The following is a 26,824-nucleotide window of genomic DNA, read 5'->3' as shown; positions in this document are numbered from 1 at the left end:
ATGGGCTGTTATTTTGGGCTTATCACAGCGTTAGCTGTGCCATAAGGTACCAGTGTTCTATCAGCTAGATGGAACTGCTTAAAGGCTTTTCAGACTCTTTAATTATTGAGCACAGGATGGATAAGGTAAAGAAAATAGGAGAGACGGAGGAGTGTTGTTTTCTGAAACTGGTTCTGTAGAGGTGACGTGTGTGTCTCTTGCTAAGAGCTGGTGAAAAGAAGAGTTGTAAAACTACTTGGGGTATGGGCCCGGCGGCGTGGCCTAGCGGCTAAAGTCCTCGCCTTAAACGCACCGGGATCCCATATGGGCGCCGGTTCTAATTCTGGCAGCTCCACTTCCCATCCAGCTCCCTGCTTGTGGCCTGGGAAAGCAGTCGAGGACGGCCCAATGCATTGGGACCCTGCACCCGCGTGGGAGACTCGCAAGAGGTTCCAGGTTCCCGGCTTTGGATTGGTGCGCATTGGCCCGTTGCGGCTCTCTTGGGGAGTGAATCATCGGACGGAGGATCTTCCTCTCTGTCTCTCCTCCTCTGTGTATATCTGGCTGTAATAAAATGAATAAATCTTTAAAAAAAAACAAAAACAAGCAAACAAACAAAAAACCACTTGGGGTAAACCCCTGTCTTAGTGGAGGAAGAAGTGCATGGATTGAGGCAAAAAGACTAAGTCGTGTCTGCCCACTAGAAACTCTCTCGGGCTTTTCCCATGTGTAACCATCCCACTGAGAGACTAAGAGTGCCATGAGGTGGGATGTCTTCGTAGCAGCCAACCTGTTGTTCACTGACCATGTGCCAGACTTTGTGTACCTGTGCCCTGTGTACAGGTGGTAAGTGAAGTGCAGCTAAGTGAAGCTCTTTGCCCAACGTCCCCTCAGCTCGAGAGTCAGGTATAAATTTAGGTTCCATAGCACATCTGTTCTGTCAGGTGGGAAGAAGCCATCCAGCATCATGGCTCATCCCCTCTCTTGGGATGTTCCATTTCTGGGAACTGCTAGAAAAAAAAATAAGGGCTGGTTTCATGGTATACCAGATACAACCACCACCTAACACGCTCACATCCGGTGTGGATGCTAGTTTGTGCCCTGGCTGCTCCGTTTCCACGCCTGCTCCATGTTAATGTGCCTGGGAAAGCAGCAGAAGCTAGCCAAGGGTTTGGCCCCTGCCATTCACTTAGGAGATCCACACGAAATGTCTTGGCTCCTGGCTCCTGGCTTCTGTTTGGCTCAGCCCTGGCTGTTCCAGGCATCTTAGGAGGGAGCCAGCTAATGGAAGATCTGTCTCCCTCAATCTCTGCCTCTCGTCCTGAAACTTTTTCAAACAAATAAATAAATCTTTAAAAAAAAGAAAGTCTCTGTTATGTTCTAAATGTCAATTTATCATGGGTGTGACATTGGACATAAAACTGGACAGTGTCTGGAGCTCAGCAGCTGTACTTTGACGATGAGATGACCAATGGGACAAAAAAAAAAAATGTAAACAATGACAACTATCTTTTCTCCCACAAAAATACTTTCTTGATCCCAGAATGCCACAAGGTACAAGAGAATACCAACTGCCTGTATCTCCCATGAATCTCCCATGAATCTCCCATATGGTTTCCTAAGACAGATCTTCAAAAGGCAGTTGTGAAATGCAATGAATTCTCTGATTCCTTCCACATGCCCTACATTCTGGGCTGTGTTTGATGTTTCTTTCTGTGAGCCGTAGGTTCTGCTCACTTCTCCTGCGGCTGTCTTTTGGTAGGATCAGGTGACAGGATGCTTGGGATGCCATGTTGGAGCTGGACCATCTGGCTCCATCTTTGGATTCTCCATCCCTGGATTTGGTGTCTCTGCTCCTCATCTGATTCTAGTCTATGTTACTCCAGCGATCTCATCTTACCCTCTACTATCCTGGTACCCTGGCTCAAGCTCCTGGGTACCTATTCCTGTCTCATTCTTTACTCTCACTTCAGAGTCTGTGTTTGCCTTGACTGCCCTGTACATTTCCTTAGCCTGGGTCTTCATCTCTGGCTCCCAACAAAACTTGGCCAGATGTACTTTGAAAGGATGGCATTGCCTGGAAAGAATTTAGAGGATCTGCAGCTCTGGTCTTGTTCTTGAGAGCCAGGATAACAGCTGAGGGCGTGCCTGGAGAGAGAGAGAGAGGCAGAGGGAGGAGGAGATGAGAGGGACACGAGAGGTGGAAAGAGAGACAAATACACAGCAAGAGATAGGAGTGACCGCAAGACACAAATGAGACACAGAGGGAATGAGAGATGCAGAGAATAAGAGCGACTCAAGAGGGAGAGAAATAATTTATTTCCAGAGGGGAGGGCATGACTATCTCGGACTCCATCAGCCTCCTGAGACTGCTAATGTATATCCTGGCTTAGTCTGTTTTTGCCTGAGTTATTTTTTCTTAGAAACTTTTCTACAGCATGAAACCCAGAGGCATCTTTGAGCTTCCTCACAGGAGCTATACAATTTCCATCTCTCGAGAGTCTTGCTCATGCTGATTTTATAAGAGGTGACGTCCATGAGGCACTCAGACTGTTTCTCCCCCATCTGTCCAGCCCCGCTCACTCAGTCTCAGCACACTGAATGCTTTCAGTCCATCTGGGGCTTGTCCGGGAGGCTGAGCAAGTGAAACGTGACAGGCCTCCCCGGCAGCGTGGCCTGCAAGCTCTCCATGGTAAAGGGGTGGGAACTGGTTAACCAGGCAAAGACATTTTTTGTTCCTGCATGGACAAGGGCCACTGTGGTAACATTTGGCAGGTGGAGTGGCAGGGAACAGAGATAACTGCGAACAGCTGGACAGCTATTAAAAGAATGGAGGGGCTTTTGTCACTTTGCAAACAGCCTTCCCCCACGCCCCAGGATACTCAAGGCCCTTGCAGAGAGATTACGTAAAGGATTCCATTAAATTCTTTTCTCTTTTTTCTCCCTCTCCTCTTCTGTTTCAATGAAAGTAAATGCTCTGATGTGAGGAGAGGAAGAATAAATGAGAGCCTTCTAATTCTGAATCCCCTTAGGATTAGCTGCTGATGGGAGCCGCACAGAGCACACTGCTCTATATTTTGAAAGAGAGTAACCGATGGCAGTTTTAGGAGAGGTGACTTTCTGGAGGAGCCAGCATCCCCGCCCCCCCCGGCCCAGTCTGGTGACCAGCTGACTGGGGACACAGCACCATCTGATAAAGATCACTACCTTCTTTAAAACGTTGGTCACCCCTGTCATTGTGCCTAAGTTCCAAGTGAATGGTCTACAAAATACAGAAGACAGACGCGGTGGCTGGTTGGCAGCCAAAAGAAAAAATACATATATCGATGCCTGTTAGAACAGTGGGACTTGCCTGTGCTGAGGACAGCAGGGTCTGGGTTCCAGAAATATCTAGCCGCTCCTCTGTTGCTGAGAAGGGAAGATCATTGTTTAAAAGGGAGAGAGAGTGAGAGAGTGAGAGAGATGTGGCACAGGAGGATAGTTCAAGTCCCAGCAGCTCCACTTCCACTCCAACTCCCTGTTAACATGCTTGGGTAGGCAAGAGCAGCTGGTCCTAGTACTTGACGCCCTGCCACCATTGTGGAAGACCTAATGCAATTCTGTGCTCCCAGCTTCGGCTCAGCCCAAATGTGGCCATTGTAGCCACTTGGGCGGGGTGGGGGTGGCAGTGAACCAGCCAATGAAAAAGCTCACTTTCCGCTCAATGTTTAAAAATTCTTTATATATTTAAAAGGCAAAGAAATAGAGATCTCCCATTCTATAGCTCCTTTAGCAAATGCCTACAACACCCAAGGCTGTACCAAAGGCAGCAGCCTGGAATTCCACCAGGTTTTTCCACAAAGGGGGCAAGAACCTCACTACCTGATCCACCAACTGCTGTCTCCCATGGTTCGCACCAGCAGGAAGCTGGCTTGGAAGCTGGCATGCAGGCATCCCAAGCATCATTCAACCACTGCACCAAATGCTCACCTGTGACAAGTTCTAAAGAATAAGAAGAACCATGGATACCATGTAACCATAGACACCAGAAGTAGGCAGAAGCCAATGTAGTCAGGGCTGTGGTATCCAGGAGCTGGCTCCTGTGGGCATGGACAGGTCAGACTGGGTTCCACCCCTCCGAAGCACACAAATGTGAGTGCTAGGCCCAGTTACACACCTCTAGTTAAGTATCCATTTGGAACCAGGCAAAGTGGATGCCAAGCTCCGCTTCTATCCTAAACTCCCACAACCGTTTTAATCTTTGTTTATTCTAACCGAAAAGTACTAGGGAACTGAAGATTCTATTTCCAGACTTCGCTAAATTTGTCCTTAAAAAAAAAAAAAGGCCTTACAAAAAAGAAAATCACATTTTAAATAAAAAATCCTTCAGGGTGCTGATAACTTGGCATACTTCAGCGGAAGTGGAAACAAAGTATGAATGAAGAAGAACTCATACTTTAACAGCAGGAATTAACAGGAATTATTAAAATGTGCTCCCATGACTTAGCGGAATCAGAATTGCCACCACTGGGGTAGGTGTTGTAACACAGCAGGCTAATCCACCACTGGATGTCCCAGGTTGAGTCTCAGCTACTCTGCTTCCAATCCAACTTCCTGCTGGTGTAGTACTGGGTTGATTCCTTGCCACCCACACGAGAGAGACCCGGATGCTCCTGACTTCAGCCTAACTCAGCTGCTGTGGGTATTTGGGGAATGAACCGGTAGATGAAAGATACATCTTTCTGTCTCTTTCTGTCTTTCTGTCACACACACACACTCTCTCCTGTCAATAGAAATTCATATATACAAAGAATCTTCAAAATTCTGGAAAATGCAAATTATGAAAAAGAGTACACACTGATTTCGAGCAGTTTTTGCAACACAATAATCTTGAAATTCTCTTTTTTGCGTACGCGCTTAGAAGTACCTTTGGAGGCTCCCACGCCAGCACTTGACAGTGCTACAGAGGGATGATGTTTGTGTCTTATTGTTCAGTGGTTGCAGAAACCGCTGAGCAAACATCAAATTTAGCATGTGAGTTTCACGCCCTTTCCTGATGTGCGCACCTGTTCTCCGGGCAGTCGGAGCCGTCAGAGCGTGTCCTGCGCACTGTTGGTTTGCGCATCCTCCCGATGCTCACGCGCTCTCTGTGTGCCTGTTGTTGCAGAATGGCCGACATGCAGGGCCTGATGGAGAGACTTGAGCAAGCGGTCAGCCGGCTGGAGCAGCTGTCCGCGGAGTGCCACCGGCCTCCCGGCCACTGCGGCGAAGTCAACGGTGTCAACGGAGGTAAGGGCCACAGGCTTCACTCTGCCAGGTCGCTTCATTTTTGCTCCCGTCGTTTCGTTCTCCTGACGCGTCCCCCGCTACTATCTTCAGCGCTTCTGCTCCTTCCTTTATATGCGACCATGACCTGAACCAGAACTACACAATGGCATGCAGGCATCCCAGGCATCCCTGAAAAAGGGAAAGAGAGGAATCAAACTCCACAAAAATGACCAGCGTCTCTGCCCATGAAGGTCCTAATGCCTTTCGTGTTTCATTCTAATGTTTGTACTGCTGCAGCATTCTCAACCGCTAGCTAGACTAACCAAATATCTGCCAAGAGAGGATAGAATGTTCTGGATTGGAATGTAAATTGGAAATGCAAAATTAAAAGATATAAAGGTAAATAAATATACACTTGTAATCTCATCAATGAATGCTGTAAAGGAGACCAGAGTGCCAGGAATCAAAGAAATGCTGTATGCCTCTCTACATTTGAACACAAGTAGGTCCCCAGTCAGACTGTCAAATATACCTGGACAACAAAATGCTAGACTCTGCCATCGCGCATGCCTGTTGTGTCATGACACACATCAAGGGCAGAACGCTGGAGTCAAGATGAAAGCTGGAGATTAGTGTGAAACACAGAAGACAACAGGGAGGGGAGAAACTGCAAAACTATGAAACAGAAAGTAAGAAGAAAAAATTTAAAAAAAAAACACCTTACTTGTTCTGTAAAAGCAAAAGAATGTGAATTGGAAGGAGTTAGCATCGTGAAGATTTTAAACAAGCTGTTACGTTTACCACTGCAGCTTCGAGAGCAGGTGGTCTGATGTGAAGGCACAATGAGGTGACATGGCCACCTCCAGGGGTTTCACTTTTGCCTCCTCCGAACCAGATACGCTCTGGAAACCATGTGGCTGTTACGATTCTTCAGGAAGAGACTTTTTAAAAATTATGGAAGTTTAGAAAATCAGCTGCTTCTTCAAGAGAAGTTTCTGTGGGCAAACTCCAAGTTCTCTTACAAACATTTTTTCAACTCTTTGTGTAAAATTGCAGTTGAATGAAAGTATAGAATATCCAGTTAAATTTGAATTTCAGATGGAGAACAGGTGGTTTTTCTTTTTTTTTTTTTAATAAGTGGGTCCCAAATATCGTATGGGCTATAGTCCACATACTTATTCTAAAAATCTATTCATTGCTTATCTGAAATTCAAATGTCAGCAGGCGGCCTATCTTTGATATGGAAAGTCTGTTCTTGTCACTGGTGCTTTTCCTTCTTATCTGACCCACTTCGAGTCTCTTCAGGCTTAGGAGAGCCGAGGAGAGCATTGGGGAAAAGAAGGCTTCAAAAAGGCTTTCCCGGGGAAGGCTAGAGTGGAGCAGCTCGGATTTCAGGCATACTGGAGCCAGGCCTTGTGCCGCAAGCTGTGGGACAGAAGCTACTGTGTGAGCACAACTGTGCTGGTGGGGTAGCAGGTGTTCTACTGGTGGAACCACTCCATTTGGGTCGCTAACTTCATATGCCATCGGGCTTTCCCCAAATAAAATGAAAATTAAAATGCTTTGAATGGAGGCAAAGTGGTGTAGTTCAAAGGGAGGCTGCCAGGGACCATAGATTTTGCCCATTAATGAAACCCAACTATGATTGCATTCTCTAAGTCTTTTTCTTTTTTAACTTTTCTTTTTCATGAGTTCCATGGGCTCAGGGATTTCCCCTTCCATCCTTTCTGTTCCCCCTCCTCTCCCCGTCCCTGCACTGTTCCCTTGCCCTCCCCGCCCCTGCACTGTTGCCCCTTCCCTCCCCGCCCCTGCACTATTCCCCCCTGCCCCTGCACTGTTCCCCCTCCCCTCCCCGCCCCTGCACTGTTCCCGCTCCCCTCCCCGCCCCTGCACTGTTGCCCCTCCCCTCCCCGCCCCTGCACTGTTCCCCCCTGCCCCTGCACCGTTCCCCCTCGCCTCCCTGTCCCTGCACTGCTCCTGCTCCCCTCCCCGCCCCTGCACTGTTCCCCCTATATTGTTGCAATAACACAGTCCTTCTGAGCCTTCTTTGGTTTTAAACCTCTGGTTGGTGTCTGAGTTTCAGGAACTCGTCTTTGAAGACAATGTTTTTCCGTCCTCCTCAGTAACCTTGCTTCATGACACCCCAGGGGTGATTAAAGACGATTCTCTAAAATTGACCCCACAAATAGAAGACCTGTGAACAGATAACATTAACTTCCAGCCTCCAGGAGGTTGTGCAGCGTTGTTGAGTAAAAACCAGAAAATCTTTTGCAGTAATTTGGAGCTTGCTTCTTCAGAGATGTATTAGACCATGTGTGGTATTTTCTTTTATTGCAACTTTTTTCAAGGGAAATTTTCTGGGGGAAAAAAGAATGATTTTCTAAATAACATTAGAAGACACAGAATTAAAATAGTTACCTGTTTAAATCAATCTGCTTTAACTCCAGATCAGTTACCAAAACAAAGGTCTTCTAAGGCAGCTTAGCTGACAACTCATTATCCTATTTTCGAATTCGTAAGTAGAATAATTAGTAAAATGTCTGAATGGCTTAGACATGCCATTATGTCTGAGCAGTATCATGTCTGTGTTTTCTTAGATAGCTTTGATGTTGCTTTAAATACTCAATGACTCCTTATGCACAGAACATCACGTCAGCTTAAATATAAATATTATCATTGCAAGCTTTTATTATTATTCTTTTTTAATTTTTAAACCTTTTAAAAGGAAAGGCATTATGGGTGTAGATGCAAAGACAGCCCTATTATGATACTGGTGAACATGCTTTGGGATGTGGGATTTTTTTTTCCCCTTGACCATCAGGCAAGTTCAACAGAACTGTTGAAAACTATTTTTACACGCCTGCCAAGGGACAAGCACCATGCTGGGTGCAGTGAAGTCTCAGATGAATCTCATACACCCCTTAAGCCCGCAGCATCTTTGCTCTCAATATATTGTACTATTCAGAGCCTCAAAATGCTTTGATGAAGGGACGCTCAAAGGATGCAGTCTGGGGAGACAGACCATGAAAGGATGCCTGGAGGAGATGTGGGCAGAGCAGAGCGATGGAAGCAAATTAGAAACATAATCTATTTTATCTGTGAGGTAGAGGCATTTCTGTCACATCTCTGAAGCTGTCTCCTGTTTTCAATACTCCACAGAGCCTCTCGGGTCTCTCCTGAAGCAACAGACCTGTTATCTGGTTCCAAAGGGATTCGCAAGGAATCTCCAGCTCTGTGCCCCATTTTATGGAACCCAAGTTGGCACGCCAGTGTTTTGAACGAAGCAGCTCAGCTCTGCGAGTCTGCCTCTAAGTGAGAGTGGAGGAGCAGAGGGGAGTTCTTGCCCTTAGCCCTCGGCCTGTGGAACTGGGCAGCTGGGAGCAAGAAAAAGGCAGGAAGCTTTATCCGACAGATTGGAGCACTTGACCGGTCCATTTGTGCACGATGAGAAAGGCAATCCTAGGATTTGGTTTGGATCTTAATAGCCTGTACTGCTGTTTCTCCGTATTGGGGAAGCAGGCAGTGGGAGGGATGGTGAAGTCAGGAATAACTCCCCCCACCCCAAACCCATCAGGAATTTAAAAGCAGGGACACACTGCAGAGCTCATCGGCTGAGCTCTCTGTTTCAGCTGCTGCAGGCATCCGGCAGATAAATCCCTCCATGTGTTGGCTCAGCAGGCATTTCATCCCCTTCACTGCCTTCTTTCCTCCCCCCATCCTAGGAAGTGAAAAAGGCATGAAATGAGTGGGATCAACTTTACCTCCAGCCCAGAGTCCACTCCAACCTTTCCGTTATCCTGCTCAGTAACTCGAAGGTGTCGTGGTGCCTGGGCGGGTGACATAGAAGGCAGTACACTCCCGCCGTTAACTCTGACTGGGTTTGTTTTCCTTAGCTCTGTAACATCGGTCCAGTCATGTGCTTGTTGCTTCTGCAAGGTCTCAACAGCACCACCATGACCGTGTTGCCTCATCTCCCGGGTTGGATGGAGACTTGAGTGAACTGACCCAGGGGATGGTCCTTACTCAGAAGGATGAAGTGCGGAAAAACAGCATCTTCTTGAGCCACTGAGGCCTGTGAGGACTCAGCATGGACTGAGTGAAGGAATACTTCAGGGAAGGACTAGGAAGAGTGGCATGGATGATGCTAAACTCACACATTACCCATAGCAGTGCACCCTTCCCCTCCCCCCAACTCCCACTCCACACCGCCCTCTGCCCCCAGCTTTGCACTAAACCACTAGAGAATAACCCGATCCTCCTCTCCCTAGGTGTGGCTCCCTCTGTGGAAGCCTTCGATAAGCTGATGAACAGCATGGTGGCCGAGTTTTTAAAGAACAGCAGGATCCTGGCTGGGGATGTAGAGACCCATGTGAGTACCTTCTGCCCGTTTTCCTGGGAGCGTTTGGAGCGAGCAGCCTACCATTGTCTTCTCGCTTTGTTGTTTATCCCAGTTGGGCATGTGATGGCTAAAATTTCCGCTTGCACCATTCATTTGTTCATTTTGTCATTCCTGTAACACCTCCTGAGAACATATTGGGAGGCTCTGTTGTTGAAACTGGGAGTGCGAGTAAGACAGGCCACATCTTGCCCTGCCTGAACATAACTTGGGAAACAAACAGTAGACAAGAGACTTTCTAAAAGTTCATGGGAGAAAAAAAAAAGGCTTAGGAAAACCTGCTGCTTGCTTTCTTTCTTTTTTTTTTTTTTTCTTTTCTTTTTTTAAGATTTATTGTTATTGGAAAGCCGGATACACAGAGAGGAGGAGAGACAGAGAGGAAGATCTTCCATCCGATGATTCACTCCCCAAGTGAGCTGCAACGGGCCGGTGCGCGCCAATCCGAAGCCGGGAACCTGGAACCTCCTCCAGGTCTCCCACACGGGTGCAGTGTCCCAAAGCATTGGGCCATCCTCAACTGCTTTCCCAGGCCACAAGCAGGGAGCTGGATGGGAAGTGGAGCTGCCGGGATTAGAACCGGCGCCCATATGGGATCCCGGGGCTTTTAAGGCGAGGACTTTAGCTGCTAGGCCACGCCGCCGGGCCCTGCTGCTTGCTTTCAAAAACTTTTCTCCCCAAAGCCAAACAAACCTTTTCATCCCATTTTCCACAAACTCTTTGCAGCACTCTAGTGTATATATTAAATCAGGTAGTAAGTATGTCAAAAATATAAGAAAGCAGGATCATGATACAGAAAATTCCTAGAACAGAACCATTGTTGAGGCACCTGCAGAAGCAACAGGTAAGCGAAGACACGGGTGGACAAAAGCAGGGAGCTGTGTAGTGAGGTGAGCAGGAGAGCTCCAGGTCAGGGACATGGAGAGTGCTACAGCTTAGAGGAAGGCCCAAGCTCAGCCAGGACTCAGTGAGAAGGTGAGCAAGGACAGACACAGCAAGGGGCAGAAGCTCAGGAGCGCCTTCTCAGCCAAAGCAAGGCAGTCAGTCTTCCTCAACATGCCGTGACAAGACACAACACTAGGCAGCGCCCTGGGAGCCCTTCGATCGATGTTTTAGAAAAGATCCTCTGGCTGATCTAAGTCCCCAGCATCCTCTTTCTTCCCTTAAGGTGGGCCTCACCCCTTGAAATGGCTGCTATCAAGGAAGCAGAAACAAGTATTGGTGAGGGTGTGGAGTCATCAGAACCCTTAGGAACTGTCGGAGGGAATGAAAAATAGCTTAGTCCTCGCCTTGAATGCGCCAGAATCCCATAGTGGCACCAGTTCTAATCCTGGCAGCCTCGTTTCCTATCCAGCTCCCTGCTGGTGGCCTGGGAAGGCAATCAAGGACGGCCCAAAACCTTAGGATCCTACACCCGCATGGGAGACCTGGAAGAATTTCCTGTCTCCTGGCTTCTAATCGGCACAGCTCTAGCCGTTGAGGTCACTTGGGGATTGAATCATCGGATGGAAGATCTCCCTGTCTCTCCTCCTCTCTGTATATCTGTCTTTCCAATAAAAGTAAATAAATAATAAATCTTTAAAAATATATAGCTTAGGGCCCGGCGGCGTGGCCTAGCGGCTAAAGCCCCGGGATCCCATATGGGCGCTGGTTCTAGTCCCGGCTGCTCCACTTCCCATCCAGCTCCCTGCTTGTGGCCTGGGAAAGCAGTTGAGGACGGCCCAATGCTTTGGGACCCTGCACCCACGTGGGAGACCCGGAAGAGGTTCCAGGTTCCCGGCTTCGGATCGGCACGCACCGGCCCGTTGCGGCTCACTTGGGGAGTGAAACATCGGATGGAAGATCTCCCTCTCTGTCTCTCCTCCTCTGTGTATATCTGGCTGTAATAAAATGAATAAATCTTTAAAAAAATATATATATATAGCTTAGCCATAGTGAGAAAAACTGATGGCTCCCAAACGTGAAACGTGAAGGACCCTACAGTCCGGTAATTCCACTTCTGGATATGTACCACCCAAAACCAATGGCAAGGTCTCAAAGACGTCCTGTAGCCTTGTTTCCACTGCATTGCTCATACACTGCAGCATGAGTGAACTTAAGATATTACACCCAGGTAAATAAAACAGAAAACAAACACCAAACCATCAGTGCTGTTTGGGTCGGCATAGTTGAGGTGGTCAAGACTCAAGGAAGAGAAGATTGTTGCGAGGGGGGACCTATTGTATAATGGGGCCAGAGTTTTGGTGTTGAAAGTTTAAAAAAAAAATGAAAAGTATGGGGGATTTTTTTTGTACAACAGTGTGGAGACTAATAACAGTTCTGAACTAAGGTGATAAATTCGATGCTAAGTGTGTCTTACCACAATATAAAAGAAAAAAGAAAAGTGTAACTGAAGGAAAGCAAAGACATAAAATATGAGTCAAGAATTTGGGAAAGCAAAGATGTGGCATTCCCATTTCTGGATGGGAAGAGACCTTAAAAGTTCAGCTACAGCCATCTCCCAGGTTTTGACACTTTTTGTACTTTCCAAAATATTGCCATCATCCTTGAGTTTAGCCATTGTTAGCATACCTTTAAAAGACATCAAATGTAATAGGTTAACCAATGAAAAAACTTGAGGAAAAAAGTTACTGCCAGGTTCTTCTTTTTCATCAGACTTTACTCCTCACGGAGAATTGAATTTCAGATCCGTCTACCTATAAAATTCCCAGTCACAAGACAATGCTGGGAAAAGAATTTTAGTATAAACACAGCAATTCTGATTCTTGAAGAAAGGTGATTTGGTGTTTTCTGGAAAAATGCTAAGGAGCTTCTGTCTTTAATCCCCACCCCCAGTTAGTCAACATAAGCAACACCCAACCTCCAATCTTTGGGCCCCAATGACTCCAGCTACACCAGAATTTCTAAGATTGTAGCTAGAGAGTCACTTATTTCACTTCACTGCAGTGTGACTGTTTGCCACTTCTAAGAAAAACAGGTTCTTCCTTCTGGTAGGTATGTCTGTGGAACTACCGATTGTTAAATAAATAAATAGATAGATAAGTAAATAAGGGGGGACAGTCGCTGAAGTTAGCCAAAGTTAGCTAACGGCTAACTCCTGGCTCCTGGCTTTTGATCAGTTCAACTCAACTCCAGCTGTAACCATTTGGGGAATGAACCAGAGATTAGATCTTTTTCTTTCTCTCTCCTTCTCTCTACAAAATCTGCCTTTCATATAAAAATAAATCTTTTTAATGTTGGATTTACATTCTAACTCTTTAAATTACATCACTAACAGTCCTTTAAATTCCTTTTAGAGCAAAACGAGTTATCCAATGTAACTTAAATGAAGTTTTTTTCTTTTCTCCATTCATCAACCTGTATATAGTATAACTCAAAGGAAAGAATAGACTCCATTATGAGTACGTACTATTTACATAAGTTTCTATTCTCACTAGTTTTTTCTTTTAATGGAATTAAAAAAAAAGGAAGTGGGGAAAGAAGGAAAGAGAAAATAAAGAATGAAGACAAATAAAGAAGGAAAGAAGCAGAGAGGGAGAAACACTTGTCATCTGAAGGTTTAGGCCCTGATTCTCCCACACAAAGAAAAGTACAAGCAACTATAGGCCATCTGCCCATTATTTAATACTTTGAACAAGTAGTTTATTTTTTCTCTCTTATAGAACCATGTGTCACTGGCATTAAGCTTGCAGCTGCTGCCTCTCATATAAGCCAGAAATGAGGGGTTGAACTTTGTTCCAAGAACACACCTGTTGCTTTGGGAGAAAAAAAAAAAACCCTCACATACCTGATTGTACAGTATGGAAACTTGAGAATAACACAAGTCTGTGTCGTGCTAAATCTTGTCCCTGTGCATAAAAGCTGTTTCACAGATACTAATAATGAACAAGGACCGCCAGGCTATGATTTAACGTCTGTCTCAATGTGTTGGCTGCTGGGCGGGTTTAATTTACTGAACACTCAATAGTCTATTTACAGAGCAGACCACAAAAAAAGGAGAACTAATAGCTACAATTAGGAAGCTCTGCTGACCAAAGAACATAACAGGTTTAGAAAAGATTAGATTTTATAAAATCTTTCTTGTATGCAGCATAAACCAAATGGCTTATTTAAACTACTCTTCAAGCCCAGGAAACCGACACAGCTTGCACTCCTTTCAGAAAAGCATGGCCAATGTGTGATTTGATTATAAATGTTTAGGGCAAATATAGCCCAAAGAAAGGAATTTCTAGAAACTGCGCCTACATAAACCCAAGGCTTTGGTTGAACACCATTTATCCAAAAGTGGACTAATGTGATTTAGGGGAGGGGTTTCTGACTTAAACAAGGCTGTCCTATCATTACTTATAGTGTATGGGACAAATCTCAGATCTACTTCTAAGTGACTTGATAATTATTTTTTTATTTATATTTTTTTTACATTTTATTATTATTATTATCATTTGATGATACAGTTCCATATTGCCTTATCCCCTCCCTAATACCCTCCCCACACCTAGTCCCTCTATATCATTACTAAAGTATAGTTCTTCATACACAGTCATATGTCCATCATTGTGGGCATGGACAATGGCAGAGAGTCTAGAATCCTATTATCATTTAGTAAACAGTTTCATTGTAAGCCCATCTTTGTCTGGAAGTAGAAATGCATACTACACTGCATCCTCACATCTGGATGTTAGTCCCCATTTCACAGCTACTGTACATCCCCTTAAATGAAAAGTAATAATATAAAATCAATAATACAAAGAAAAATAGAAATTTACAATGCCATGAAGTTAAATGACATTTTACTAGATATGACAGTCTCCATTACACAGCTACTATACATCCCCTTAAATGAAGAGCCACAAAACAAAATCAACATCTGGGAGAAAAAAGAAATTAACAACACCAAGAAGTTAAATAACATGCTATTAAATGACTAACATGTAGCTGAAGAAATTAAAATCAAGAAACTTCTTGAAGAAAATGATGCCACTGCATGATCTATAAGTCATTAAATGATTTAATCAGAAGAAAGTGTTTTGAAGAGATGAAACCAACAGAAAACAACAAAACCCATGCGATATAGTTTCCACTGATCTTTGTTGGTGAAGTGTGTCTCCTCCAGACAATAAACAGATGTGTTTTGTTTTTTAATCCAATCTACTAATCTATGACGTTTGATTGAGTTTAAGCCATTTGCATTCATAGTTTAATATGTATGGATGGTACTTTGGTCCTGTCATTTTAGGAATGGGTTGTTCATTGGTTTAGTCTTCTGTTGTCATTTTACTGGGATGTTCTTCCCGTTTGCCTTTAACTGAGGAAGACATGGAGAAAATGGGGGACACAGAATTCATAAGACTCATTTTAAAGCTTCTGACAAAAAATGAGAAGCTCATGCAAGAGTTCAAAGAATTTAAGGAAGCAATAAAGCAAATCAAGGTTGATATATCAGAAATTAAGAACACAGTAGAGCAAATTAAAAGTACAGTGGAGAGTCTCCAAAATAGAATGAAGCAAGCAGAAGAACGAATCTCAGAATTGGAAGATATTTCCTGTCATCAGGGGGAGGCAAACAAAAAGCTGGAAGCAGAGCTGGATCAGGCCAAAAAAAGTATTCAAGCATTGAAAGACACTATTCAGTGACTTGATAATTATTAAAGAACTTCAAATCATAGCTGTTCCTCACCGAAATCCTTTTTGGAGATTTGTAGAGTTTACATTTTCTTCTTATTTTGCAATCTGTTTCTCATTAATTATTGATTCATAGGTTGCATGACAAGATCTTATTGCGTGTAGTGCAGACGGTTTGGAGGTGTGATAATATACAATTTACAGGTACTATTTTTAGATTTGGTACCTTATTATATTAAGGCAAAACATAGGATATCTGACCTTTTGGGATTGGCTCATTTCCCTTAGCATTATGGTTTCCAGTTGGGCCCATTTGGCCACAAAGAAATGCATTTTTTTTTTTAATAGCTGAGTAGTATTCCATGGAGTAAAGGAACCATAGCTTTCTTATCCAGTCTTCTGCTGATGGGTATTTCGGTTGCTTCCATGTTTTTGCAATTACTGATTGTGCTGCTGTGAACATAGGGGTGCATGTTGGTTTCTGGTGTAACAGGTGTTTTGGATATATATTCCTAGGAGTGGTATTGCTGGATCATATGATATGCAGATTTTCAGTTGTTTGAGTGTTCTCCATACTGATTTCCATAGAGGCTGCACCAGCCTGCAATCCCACCAGCAGTGGAGTAGGGTTCCCCATTCCCCACATTCTCGCTGTTCTTGGCTAAAAGAAACCTTAAAAATCTCCTTTTATTTGTGAATACTATTATACATGAGTACATAATATGAAAATGATTATATTATATGAATATTATATGAATCATAATAAGCAGAATCTTGTTTAATGAAATATTCTGGGGAACAAGCACTTAGTCTAGCAGTTAAGACTGCTTCATAGCACATCAAAGTACCTGGTTTGGCTCATGATTCTAGATCCTGATTCTTTACCTTCTTGCTAATGTGCATTTTGGGAGGTGATGACTCAAGTAGTTGGATCTCTCTTACCCAAACAGGAGACTTGCATTGAGTTTCCTAGTTAGTGGCTTTGGCCTCGGCCCAGCCCAGGTCCCAGCTGTTACTGACATTTGAGGAATGAGCCAGAGAATGAGCACTCTATCTCTCCGTGTGTTCCTCTTCCATATATATGTAAACACACACACACATATATATATGTATGTATATATATATTTTTTTTATGTGAGAATCACAGTTTGAGCCACTGGGCGATAAGACCCAACTATGTGTGAAGTGCACAGAACACATTGTAATTGTATCACATGCCACACAAGGCAATGTCCTATGTCCTGTTTTCTCAGGTACTCTAGAGGACAGACATGCTTAGACAATTGGTAAAGCCTCATTTTTGGTTGATGACAATCACATTACTGGCTATCTCTAACCTTTGTTACCTCTTGAAACCATCTACAAACTGTTCTGTTCATTTTATGCCCTACTGGCTAGGTCATGTGTTCCGAGAGTTGCAGCATGAGAAGCAGCCCATTCTCTGCCTAGCACCAACAACTGCAATGTAGATTTTAGCACCAGCTCTGCCTTCTACAGCGTGACCTTAGTCTTGTCGTTGGTCCTGCTCCACAAGGCATGACCATTTTTTTTCAGAGCCTCTGCCTGTCCCAGTCCAGGCCAGTGACTCACCCGTGGCCTCAGCCTTAAAGTAGGAGGGGCAAGGGGGCTCCAGCTGAAGGACTTCCAATGGTTTCCTTGTTACTGTGGTGCATCCTGAGCCATGCCAGGGAAAACCCCATGAGAAATAAGCGTAAGAATCAGGCCAGAGAAAGGATTCCCTACAGATTAAATCCTTGCCACTTCACCATGGTTTTGGAGAAAATCTGCCTATTGGCACCAAGACCCTCCCTTGGCGAGTCCATCCTTCGATCTCCAGGGCATCCTCTCTTCCTTTCCAAGGACATTCTCGCTGGAACTAGAGAGCACGCAGATGTCTGAGTGTTTTCACTTTACCGATTTTGTCTGTATTCTTCTGTTTTTGAATTTAGAAAACATGCATTGGTAACATGAACTCATTAGAAACTTGACACTTCATACTTTGGTTCTATGCAGGATCCCCAGTCCTCATCCCTGGATTATTGAAAGTCCTGATTTGGGGCTGACTCACAAAACCAGCTGGTTCCGCACCACTCTCGTGGCTGTCCAAATTACCTTCAGCCAAGTGGGTCCTCCCATCCACTTCCAGTTTCCAGCTAACTGTTTTAATTTGAACATTTATTTTGATTATAACTAGACACCAAATATCTTGGCAGTGGCAAACCCAAAAGATCTGTGTATCTTTGAATTTCTCCAGATGACAGAGATCCAAAACCTGACTTACAGAAAGAATTCTGCCTCTGGGGATAGGCCAGGCTTTAAAACAAGCAGCTCCCCTCTGGCTGTCTTAGCCGTCAGTGGTAGGGTTTTTAAATAAAGAAGCACTCGGCATTCATCCATTCCAGCTGCACGCTCCTTTTTCTTCTTTCCTGCTGCCTCTCTATCTTTGCTTTGCTTTCTCCCTCCCACCATTCTTTTCATCCTTAGTCCTCCATTCTTTCCTGCTATTTCTTTTTTTTCACCCTCCCTCTCTACTTCCTTCCTTCCTTGTCTCCTCTCTCTCTCTCCTTTCCCACTTTCCCTCTTTCCTTCCTTCCTTCTTTCCTTCCTTCCTCTCTCCCTCCCTTTTCCTTCTTTGCTTCCTTTTCTTCCTTCCTTCCATATTCTTTCCCTCCTCTGCAGAAAAGGAACCTTCAGTTGGACGAGTCCCATGTTGAAGGACCACAGAGATCTACTGGCCAGGCAGCAGCAGAGTCTCTAGAAAGGTTGTTCAGTAAATGTTACTGATTTCTTTGTACTGATTTTCTCTGGCTATTTCAGTTGCCCACTGGACATTTAGAGTAGCTTCGGTTCATTGATTACCCAGGGTCTTCTAGGTATTTAATTTTTTGTAAACAGTATTTGCTTTACCACTTCCTTTCTAGCTTTTATACCTTCAATGACTTTTTTTTCCTATCACCTTTAAGACAATATTTAACAAATATTAATACTGACTTTTCTCTGAGCAGAAATTACAGCTTCTTAAGTTAGATGTCTTAGGGGTTGAGAGAAAATATGATCACTTTTAATGCCTAATTCTGGGTCTACTTAGTCCCAAATTAAATTCTGTCCAGATTCTTCTTAGAAGATGAGTCTCTCCTTAAATATTTTAATCTTATTAATTAATTTAGTCACACACCTGCTAATGTGGAATCATCCTTTTCTTTAGGAGACTGTAATTATATGGAAATGATAACTCTATACATTCCTCCGTGTTTGTTGCAAGGTGTTAAAAATGTATTCTACATTTAGTAATGTGTTGGTAACAAAGCTTAAAAACATCAACATTTTTCAAAAACTATTGAAAAAAAAACTATTGCTTCCAGTACAAAAACTATTGCTTCCAGTACACTCTTATTTCAGATCTCTCCAGACCAAAAACTTCTTTTCTTATAGATTTCTGGTGATGTTGTTTGATTTGAAACATTTAGCTATTGAGACAAAAAAAGAACTTAAACTAACTTTAAAACAGTAATCTCAGTTTTGTTATTTCTTTATTTTGCCCAAATCTTACATTGTCAAATTTCAAGTGTAAAGAAATGAGCAACAATAATGTAGAGGAATTACAGTGTATCCTGTTTCTTTCACTTCTTTGCGTCACTTGTTATTGCCTATACTAACAACTTAAGCAGGAAGAGGAAGAGCCTCTACAATAAAATTAGCCTTCACTGGTTTGTTTTCAGTAGCAAATTCTTTAGGGGCAATTGAATTCTTTGGTTGAGTAAGTCAGACGGAGCTGACTTCCTGGAACCTTAACCAACATTGCTGAACCCAAAGCGTCACCATGCTATCTGGAGCTCAGGACTCAATGGAGGGAAGAAACTCCAGGTGTTCCTTCCGAGTTGGCCGTGAGTGGCTGTATGGCCATGGCTGTGACTTAATTCTCTTCTCCTGTAGAGTGCCAGGTGGCTCTCCCTTTCTGTTCTTTGTTCATTGTTCACTGGTGGAAGCAAAATGAGCAGCAGACATATGTAAGGACAACAGTGTGAGCATGCCCACAACTTCTGGTGGTTATACCACCCTAAGTATCTTGTCCTCTGTGCCTGGGAGAAGCTGGATGGAGCCTTGCACGAATGTCCTTCCTCCTTACAAAAGCGCTGTGTTGCCGTGTCTCTCCGTAGCTCAGTCTGTGTCAGGCTCACTGACCTGTTTCCTTGCCTTTGTCATTTCTCCCCTGTCTTTCCTTCTTTTCAAAAATATGCAGTAATTGGAACATTTGTTATTGTTTTCTATCTGGGTTTCAGGGTAACTCAGTTACTTGCCCGGAGGCTGCTTCAGCGTTAATACCTTGTCCAAAAGTAATGACCTCTTTACATTCTGATTTCATTTAGGTTATTGTTTGTACACCTGCAGCCATTCCCACAGCTCGCTCCCTCTCCCTCCATCTCTTCCCCTCCCTCCATTATGCTAAGAATTCATAACGTTATTTTCATTACATTTAAATTTGGATCAAGAGTCCCACTGATTCCAGAAAACATGTCTGTAGACTTGTTACTGTGCATGTAACAGATATAAAATATGTTTTCCATCCTTAATATATATTTTCCTTTTCCACATGTGTGAAGATACTTCAAAAAGTTCATGGAAAAATTTAGTTAACAGCATTTTGGTACAAAACTATTCGCAATTGCAGCATAGTCTGTTTTTTCCATGAACTTTTTAAAGTACCCTTGCATTTAGATTGTGGTTTCATACTGTTGACTTGAATGCTGAAAGTTTGTATACAGTTATAATATGTTCTAAGTCAAGGTTTTTTGATCTATTAAATATTTTTTGTTACATAAAGGAGAAGAGGACATTGAGATTAATAATTTATTACTCATGAGTCTTTGCCTTCTTTTTCAGAAAACCCTTTTAAAAAGAAATATTTTAAATACTGAGGGAGTTGGAATGCTGGTATTTGAGTTCCAATTGATTTAAGTAAAGTAAGTTCATGCACAGGTAGAGGAGAAAGTTGTATAGCTTCGGGTCCACCTGTTGAGATTGTTGTTTGTCTCAGTGTCTTAGCACTGTTCCCTCTCATGAATGCTTAAGAAATATTTCCTCAAATGAATGAGTGAAAATGAATATCCAAAGGAATACATCAAATTATCAATGAATAGGCCAATAGATGAATTATTTTACCCATTTGCAATGGCTGGTGATTTGAAGTGAGTAAAACCTAGCGTAACAATTTTAAAAATCAAAGTTTTGAAATATGAATTAGCAAGTGAAATATTGAGAAACATGGAATATGAAATGATTACTGTGTCTGCCAGAATTTTTTTTAAAGATTTTTAATTTTTATTGCAAAATCAGATGTATATAGAGGAGAGACAGAGGAAATTCTTCTGTCCGATGACTCACTCCCAAAGAGACTACAATGGCCAAGCTGAACTAATCTGAAATTAGTAGCCACAAGCTCTTCTGGGTCTTCCACATGGGTGCAGGGTCCCAAGGTTTCAGGCCATCCTCGACTGCTTTCCCAGACCACAAGCAGGGAGCTGGATGGGAAGCAGGACCACTGGGATTAGAACAGGTGCCCATATGGAATCCTGGCGCATGCAAGGCGAGGACTTCAGCAGCTGGGCCACCACGCCGGGCCCCTTGGATTTTTAATCACAACCACTTGAACTGATCGTAGCCCTCACAGTTTATCTGGTACCTTCCTCGTTCTCTTCATTCTCATTGGTATCTTGTAGAAGGAAAGTGAACTATTGAATGACGTTAGCTTTTAGGCAGCTCAGCAAGAGACAACAACTCATAAAATCCATCAATCTATTGACTTGTCTATCGACTACGTAGTCACTTCCAGTGGACTGTGCTCTGAGACAAGATATTTTTGTGAGCCATATTATAAATATTTTAAACTGAAGCTCAGAGTTTCAGAAAAAGCTTGAATTTTGTTCGACATTTCTGTTTGCGTTGAGTTTTGGCATGTCTCTCCCTTGAATCATTAACATTCACAGTAATCACAATAAGGCAACAGATAACTTTGGAGTCTGAAAGGGCAAATTGGGAAACTCAGTTTCTGGAGGGCATTTTCCTGTGTATTTTCAATAATCAAATCTCCCTGGTTTCAAGGTCTTTAGCTGTATTTCAAGAATTAGCATAAGGGTAGAAAGTGGAAAACCCAGTAGATTGTCTCCATATATCTGGATATAGATAGTGCTAAACTTTTCAACGAGACCTCCACTCCCAAGGTTTATTTGTCAACTGGCACTTACAAACTGGGAAAGCATTTCTCCCCACAGAGCAAATGTGAGCCATGGATGGCTACATTCTGTGCGAAAGCACAGAGGAGCTGCTGTCCCAGGAGTAGTACACAGGGGACTGTCTCCAGAAATCATTTCCTCACTACAGAGATTGTGAGGACAACTTTGGGAGTGCTTAGAGCAATCCAACTGAGTCATTTTAAATCTCCTAAATTCAAAGTGTGAAAAATGGAATCTTATGCTTTGTGTGTCTGGGTTTTTGTTTTTTGTTTGCTTTGTTTTTCAGCAGCCTTTTTTGAGAGACAGAGAGAAGTCCCATGTGCTGATTCACTCCCCAAAAGCCAGCAACAGCAAGGGACAAGGCCAAGGCCACAGCCTGGAGCCTGAAACTTTCACACGGGTGACAATAACCCAGAAATTTAAGCCATCACCTACTACTCCCAGCTTCCAGGAGGCTCGTTAGCAGCAAGCTGGAGACAGCACCAGAACTGGCTATAAAACCCGTTGCTTGGATGTAGGACACAAGCATTTCATTCAATGTCTTAACCACTAGGTGAAACATGGGCCCCTATGTCTGGTTGTTTTGTTGTTGTTTTTTTTTCTTCTTCTTCTTTTTAAGATTATCTTTATCTTATTTTAGTAGGCAGAGTTTTAGAGACAGAGAAATAAAACTTTCTATTCTCTGGCCCATTTCCAGAATGAGTGCAACAGGCAGAGCTGGACCAGGTCAAAGTTGAGTCTGGAACTCCATCCGGGTCTCCCACATGGGTTCTGAGGAGTTGGGGCATCCTCCAGTGCCTTCCCAGGCATAGTAACAGAGAGCTAACTTAGAAGCAGAGCACCCGGGACACTTAACTGATGTCCATAAAAAATGTTGATGTTCCAAATGGCAGCTTTAACGACTGTGCCACAGTGCTTGTCCCTGTGTCTGGCTTTGAAGTTTTATTTTTGTAGTACTGTGTCTTTATTCAGTTGGCAGATGTTTCCAGCTGTAGTAGATGAAATAGTAGATGAAATGTTTGCAAACAAAACCTACACAATAGGTTCCTGAACAGCTCTAAAGCAAAACACTAAAAAAAAATTATTGCACGATGTTTTTAGCTAAATGAGGAAAGAAAACAGTAAAAGTAAATTAAATAACCATTTGTTATCAATGCTGATGCCTATAGAAATGTGAATTTCATTACAGAAAGGCAAAGCAGGAATTTCTGTACAGGGTCTGACCGCTTGGAGCTGGTGTTGAACCTGAATCCTTTCTACTTTCGCTGCTTAACAAGATTTTACTTTCTCTTTATGTGAGCTGTAGTCACACTCCTTTGATGCTTAGCAACCATTATAAGTGTAACCTTGGAATTTGTGAGTGGGAGAAAAAAAAGGCAGGATAAGTTTTTTCAGAGGATAACCGAGCAGACATTGGAAGAAGTGCTATCGTGCACTTAACAAAGATTCGCTTTATTAAAAATAAGTTTGCAAAGGTGTTCACTGAATTGCTGACAGCTGTCATCTTCATAGTAGGTGGGATTTCTCAGAACTTTTCCTTCCTAAATGTCCTTGTCTTTCAAACGTTTTTTTTTTCTTTTGGTCTTTCGAACTTTTTATACCAAATGTGTATTACTGTTAGTGCCAAAAGAAGAGGAAAGAAATATTTGATGCTAGAAGATAAGAAAAAAAAATCGTGAAATAATGATATTGCCTGAAAAGAACTTGGGCAAATAAAGACTAAAGTGAAAAAAAATAGGGGACTAAGAGATTTCTGATTCTGTAGAGCTTGGCCACAGGGTACCCAGTGCCTGTGAATCCACAGGAAATAGGCAACCAGCGTTTAGAAGGAATTTTCATGGTTGAGCGTGTGTGATGAAATGTCTGTCTAGCTTGGTGGATACCGCGTAGATAAAGGCATGGAATGAGCAAAGGCCTTTCTCTCGTTATTTATGTCCACCACAGATCAACTTTACTTCCTTGCCCATTTTTCATTTTCCATGGTAGGGGAAATGCTCTTCTATGAAGCTGGAATGAAACCTCTGCTTGAAAGCGAAAAGTATGCAAAAGGTGCATCAAGAAGTTTATGGAAATGGAGGTTAGAGAAATTTTTTTGGTGGCACAAAGTTGCAACCCATGCATGGGTTTTGCATAATCCATATTTTTGGAAGAATCCTACTATGCATGAACTTTTTCTTAATTCCGTTTTTCATGAACTGTTTCAAGTACCCTCATATACAAGCATGAATGTTAGATGAAGAATATGACTTCAGTGGTGCTATGAGAGGAGAATGCTTGGTATCCTAGAACCTTCTAGAATGAGGAGTGCCTTGTGGTCTGTTTTCTGACTGGTCTTCATTCAGGCAAGGGTCTTTTACTTGTGTAGACTTGAGGCTTATCAACCATGAAGACTTTGCTGGCTGCCTCAGTTGAAAGATTTGGCTTAACCGTGTTGATAACGTATTTTAGATTCCTTAAGTGTTAGAAAAACAAGTTAGAGAATTTGGAGAGGGGCCAATCTGCCAAGTATTTCGTAGCTACACAACGATTGGATTTGAAAATGAAGTTAATTTGGGAGAATGGTTTTGTTCGGAATACGAACTTGTAACAATTTTCATGCCTGTCAGAAAAGCAAATGGATTTACCCACACAATAATGTTTTCTTTCTTTTTCTCTTCCGGAGCCCTGAGAAATATGGCCTTTAGCCCTATCAAATCCTGGACCCCGCCTTTTTTTTTATTGCCGTAACAATTATTTGTTATTTAGAGGAGTTTTGTCTGAAGTTCGTTATGTAATGGGTGTTGCAGATTTTTCTGGCCATACTGTTTTTTGTACCTGCTTATTTAACTTGGACCATATGTTTCAGGCCTCTTGCTATGTCGGTAAATTGAGGTCCACACTCTCATCTCTGATGAAAGCATGGTATTCATTGCATGGTTACATGGTTTTTAGCAATCACAATTGTGTGTAGGTAACATTGTATACATGGAAGAATGCAGAACCCAGATTACAGCAAGTTAGGTGAGCAAGGCAGGGTGTGACTCAGAAAGGGCAGCAGCCCTGTGCCCCGTGCTCAGTACTAAATTCATCCTGGTCTTGCATCTGCAAGATGCTCATCTAAGATTCATTATAATCATTTAAAAATCAAAGACATTTTGGGCCCGGCGGCGTGGCCTAGCGGCTAAAGTCCTCGCCTTGAAAGCCCCGGGATCCCATATGGGCGCCAGTTCTACTCCTGGCAGCTCCACTTCCCATCCAGCTCCCTGCTTGTGGCCTGGGAAAGCAGTTGAGGACGGCCCAAAGCTTTGGGACCCTGCACCCGCGTGGGAGACCCGGAAGAGGTTCCAGGTTCCCGGCCTCGGATTGGCGCGCATCGGCCCGTTGCGGCTCACTTGGGGAGTGAATCATGGGATGGAAGATCTTGCCCTCTGTCTCTCCTTCTCTGTGTATATCTGGCTGTAATAAAATGAATAAATCTTTAAAAAAAAATAAAAATGAAAATCAGAGACATTTGACTTGTTCATACTGCTTACCCATTTTTCATCCCAGCAATCCATGGGATAGCCTTATATACACATTGTTTTATTTTTTTTCTTTCTTTTTAATTAATTATTTCGCATTATGTGACAGTTTCATAGGCTCTGGGAATCCCCCCACCCCTCCCCCTCCCCTCCCCCCTGGTGGATTCCTCCACCTTGATGTAGTATTACAGTTCAAATTCAATCAAGATTCTTTCCTTGCAAACATATACCAAGCATAGAGTCCAGCTACTTATTGTCCAGATGGGTTGAACAGTTTCTTGGGAAGACCATTTCTGGTCCAAAGTTAGAGCTGGTAGAATATCATCCCAGTCAATTAAGAGTCCCAATATAACATCAACACCAATTTGCAACATTATGGAATTGACATGGTTTTAAGTAACCAGTATGTTAAAAAAAAAACAACAAAAAACAAGTTCTTAACCACAACCTATGATTAGCTCATTGACATTTCAATTTTAGTTTGTATACAGGACCGGCTGCTATATACCTTAAAATGGCTATAAGGTACCATTCAGCTGTCTCGTGTCTATTTCATTTTAGTATTTAGCCATTTGTTGTGTTGAAGTACAATTTTGCTGTTCTTGGCAGATTTTGGGATAATCTAGACTGGCTTGTAACTCTAACAAGACATTTGTCGACCATGAAGGTGCAGAACATTTTTTTTGGGGGGGGGGTGTGCAGGAAAATCCCCAACACCATGGTGAGGAGTGACTAACCTTTGTGTCCCACCCAGCGAGGCATGAGCCAATCCACTCCAGCTCTTTCCTGTCAGATTCAAAGCTCTATTTTTTGTCGTTTGTCTATTTATTTTAGGTTTTTTTAGTTTGTATGATTGTTTGTTTGCTATGAGGGGTTTTCGGAGCGATCCCGATGGTCATTGCGAGGGAGGGCGGGGGTCCAGAGTTGGAGCCAGGCTCGGACCAGAGAAAGCTCTCCTCCCTGGTCCCGAAGGACGTTTATTGTTCTTCTGTTTCTGTGGACCGCTCAGGGCTTCTGGTTGTCTTTCCGATGACGTTGGTTTCTGCACGGTAGTGTTTGGATTTCTTCCATCCCCTGTGGAAGCTCCGGTTGGGGATGGGTGACCTCAGAGTACTCGGCCTCCGAGGGCATCCAATTCCCTGTGGCCTCCTTGGCAGTTGGGATATAGTCCTTGTTGCTAGCATTAATAGTTTGTGGTGAAGGTCTGGGAGTCTTCATGGTTGGGATCCAAGCTTCCTCCTTACCACCTGTTCCACTCTGGAGTGCCCTCCTGCTCCATGCACATGACCTCCTGTTAAGAGGTTGTCAGGATCGCACCCGATTCCCCCCTCATGCATTGGTATAGTAGTTTTACTATTGTTTAGTGCCGCTTTGAGTCTGTTGTCTATGAATTACCAGATTTGATCTTGATAGGCTATATTGTACTTTTTCCTCACTCTTTTTATGGTCCTGAAAGACTTCCCTGCATTCCCTCCCCATCACAGATTAACCTAGCATATTGAGGGTATAGCAGGTTTTACAGTTTTTCGATGTAGATCTTAAGTATTCTGACATTAATTGTTGGTTTATAGATTATATTGCATTATCTTATTGCATTGGATACAGGTTGTTAGAGATTGCACTAATATTACAATATACAGGTACTATCTTCCAAGTTGTCATCTTTTCATCTCAGATTAAGGCAAACATGTGGTATTTAACCTTTTGGGATTGGTTCATTTCTCTTAGCATGATGGATTCCAGTCAGGCCCATTTGGCCACAAAGAACTGCATTTCGTTTTTTTTAATAACTGAGTAGTATTCCATAGAGTAGATGAACCATAGCTTTCTTACCCAATCTTCTATTGATGGGC

General features: G+C 43.1%; 1 protein-coding gene across 1 annotated transcript in view; it reads left to right on the top strand.

The window, feature by feature from the left end:
• The window catches only part of CAP2 (cyclase associated actin cytoskeleton regulatory protein 2), a 154,942-nt gene that overhangs the window by 10,647 nt on the left and 117,471 nt on the right, over positions 1-26,824 (top strand). The window contains exons 2-3 of the mRNA XM_004593130.3: positions 5,126-5,247; positions 9,495-9,595. Of these exons, the coding sequence (XP_004593187.2) occupies positions 5,127-5,247; positions 9,495-9,595 (222 nt within the window). The 5' untranslated portion in view covers position 5,126. The remainder of the gene's footprint in view (positions 1-5,125; positions 5,248-9,494; positions 9,596-26,824) is intronic.

Source organism: Ochotona princeps, chromosome 1 (genome assembly GCF_030435755.1).
Source record: "Ochotona princeps isolate mOchPri1 chromosome 1, mOchPri1.hap1, whole genome shotgun sequence".
Classification (NCBI taxonomy): domain Eukaryota; kingdom Metazoa; phylum Chordata; class Mammalia; order Lagomorpha; family Ochotonidae; genus Ochotona; species Ochotona princeps.
The sequence above is the reverse complement of the archived record's forward strand: the minus strand, read 5'-3'. Positions and strand labels throughout refer to the sequence as shown.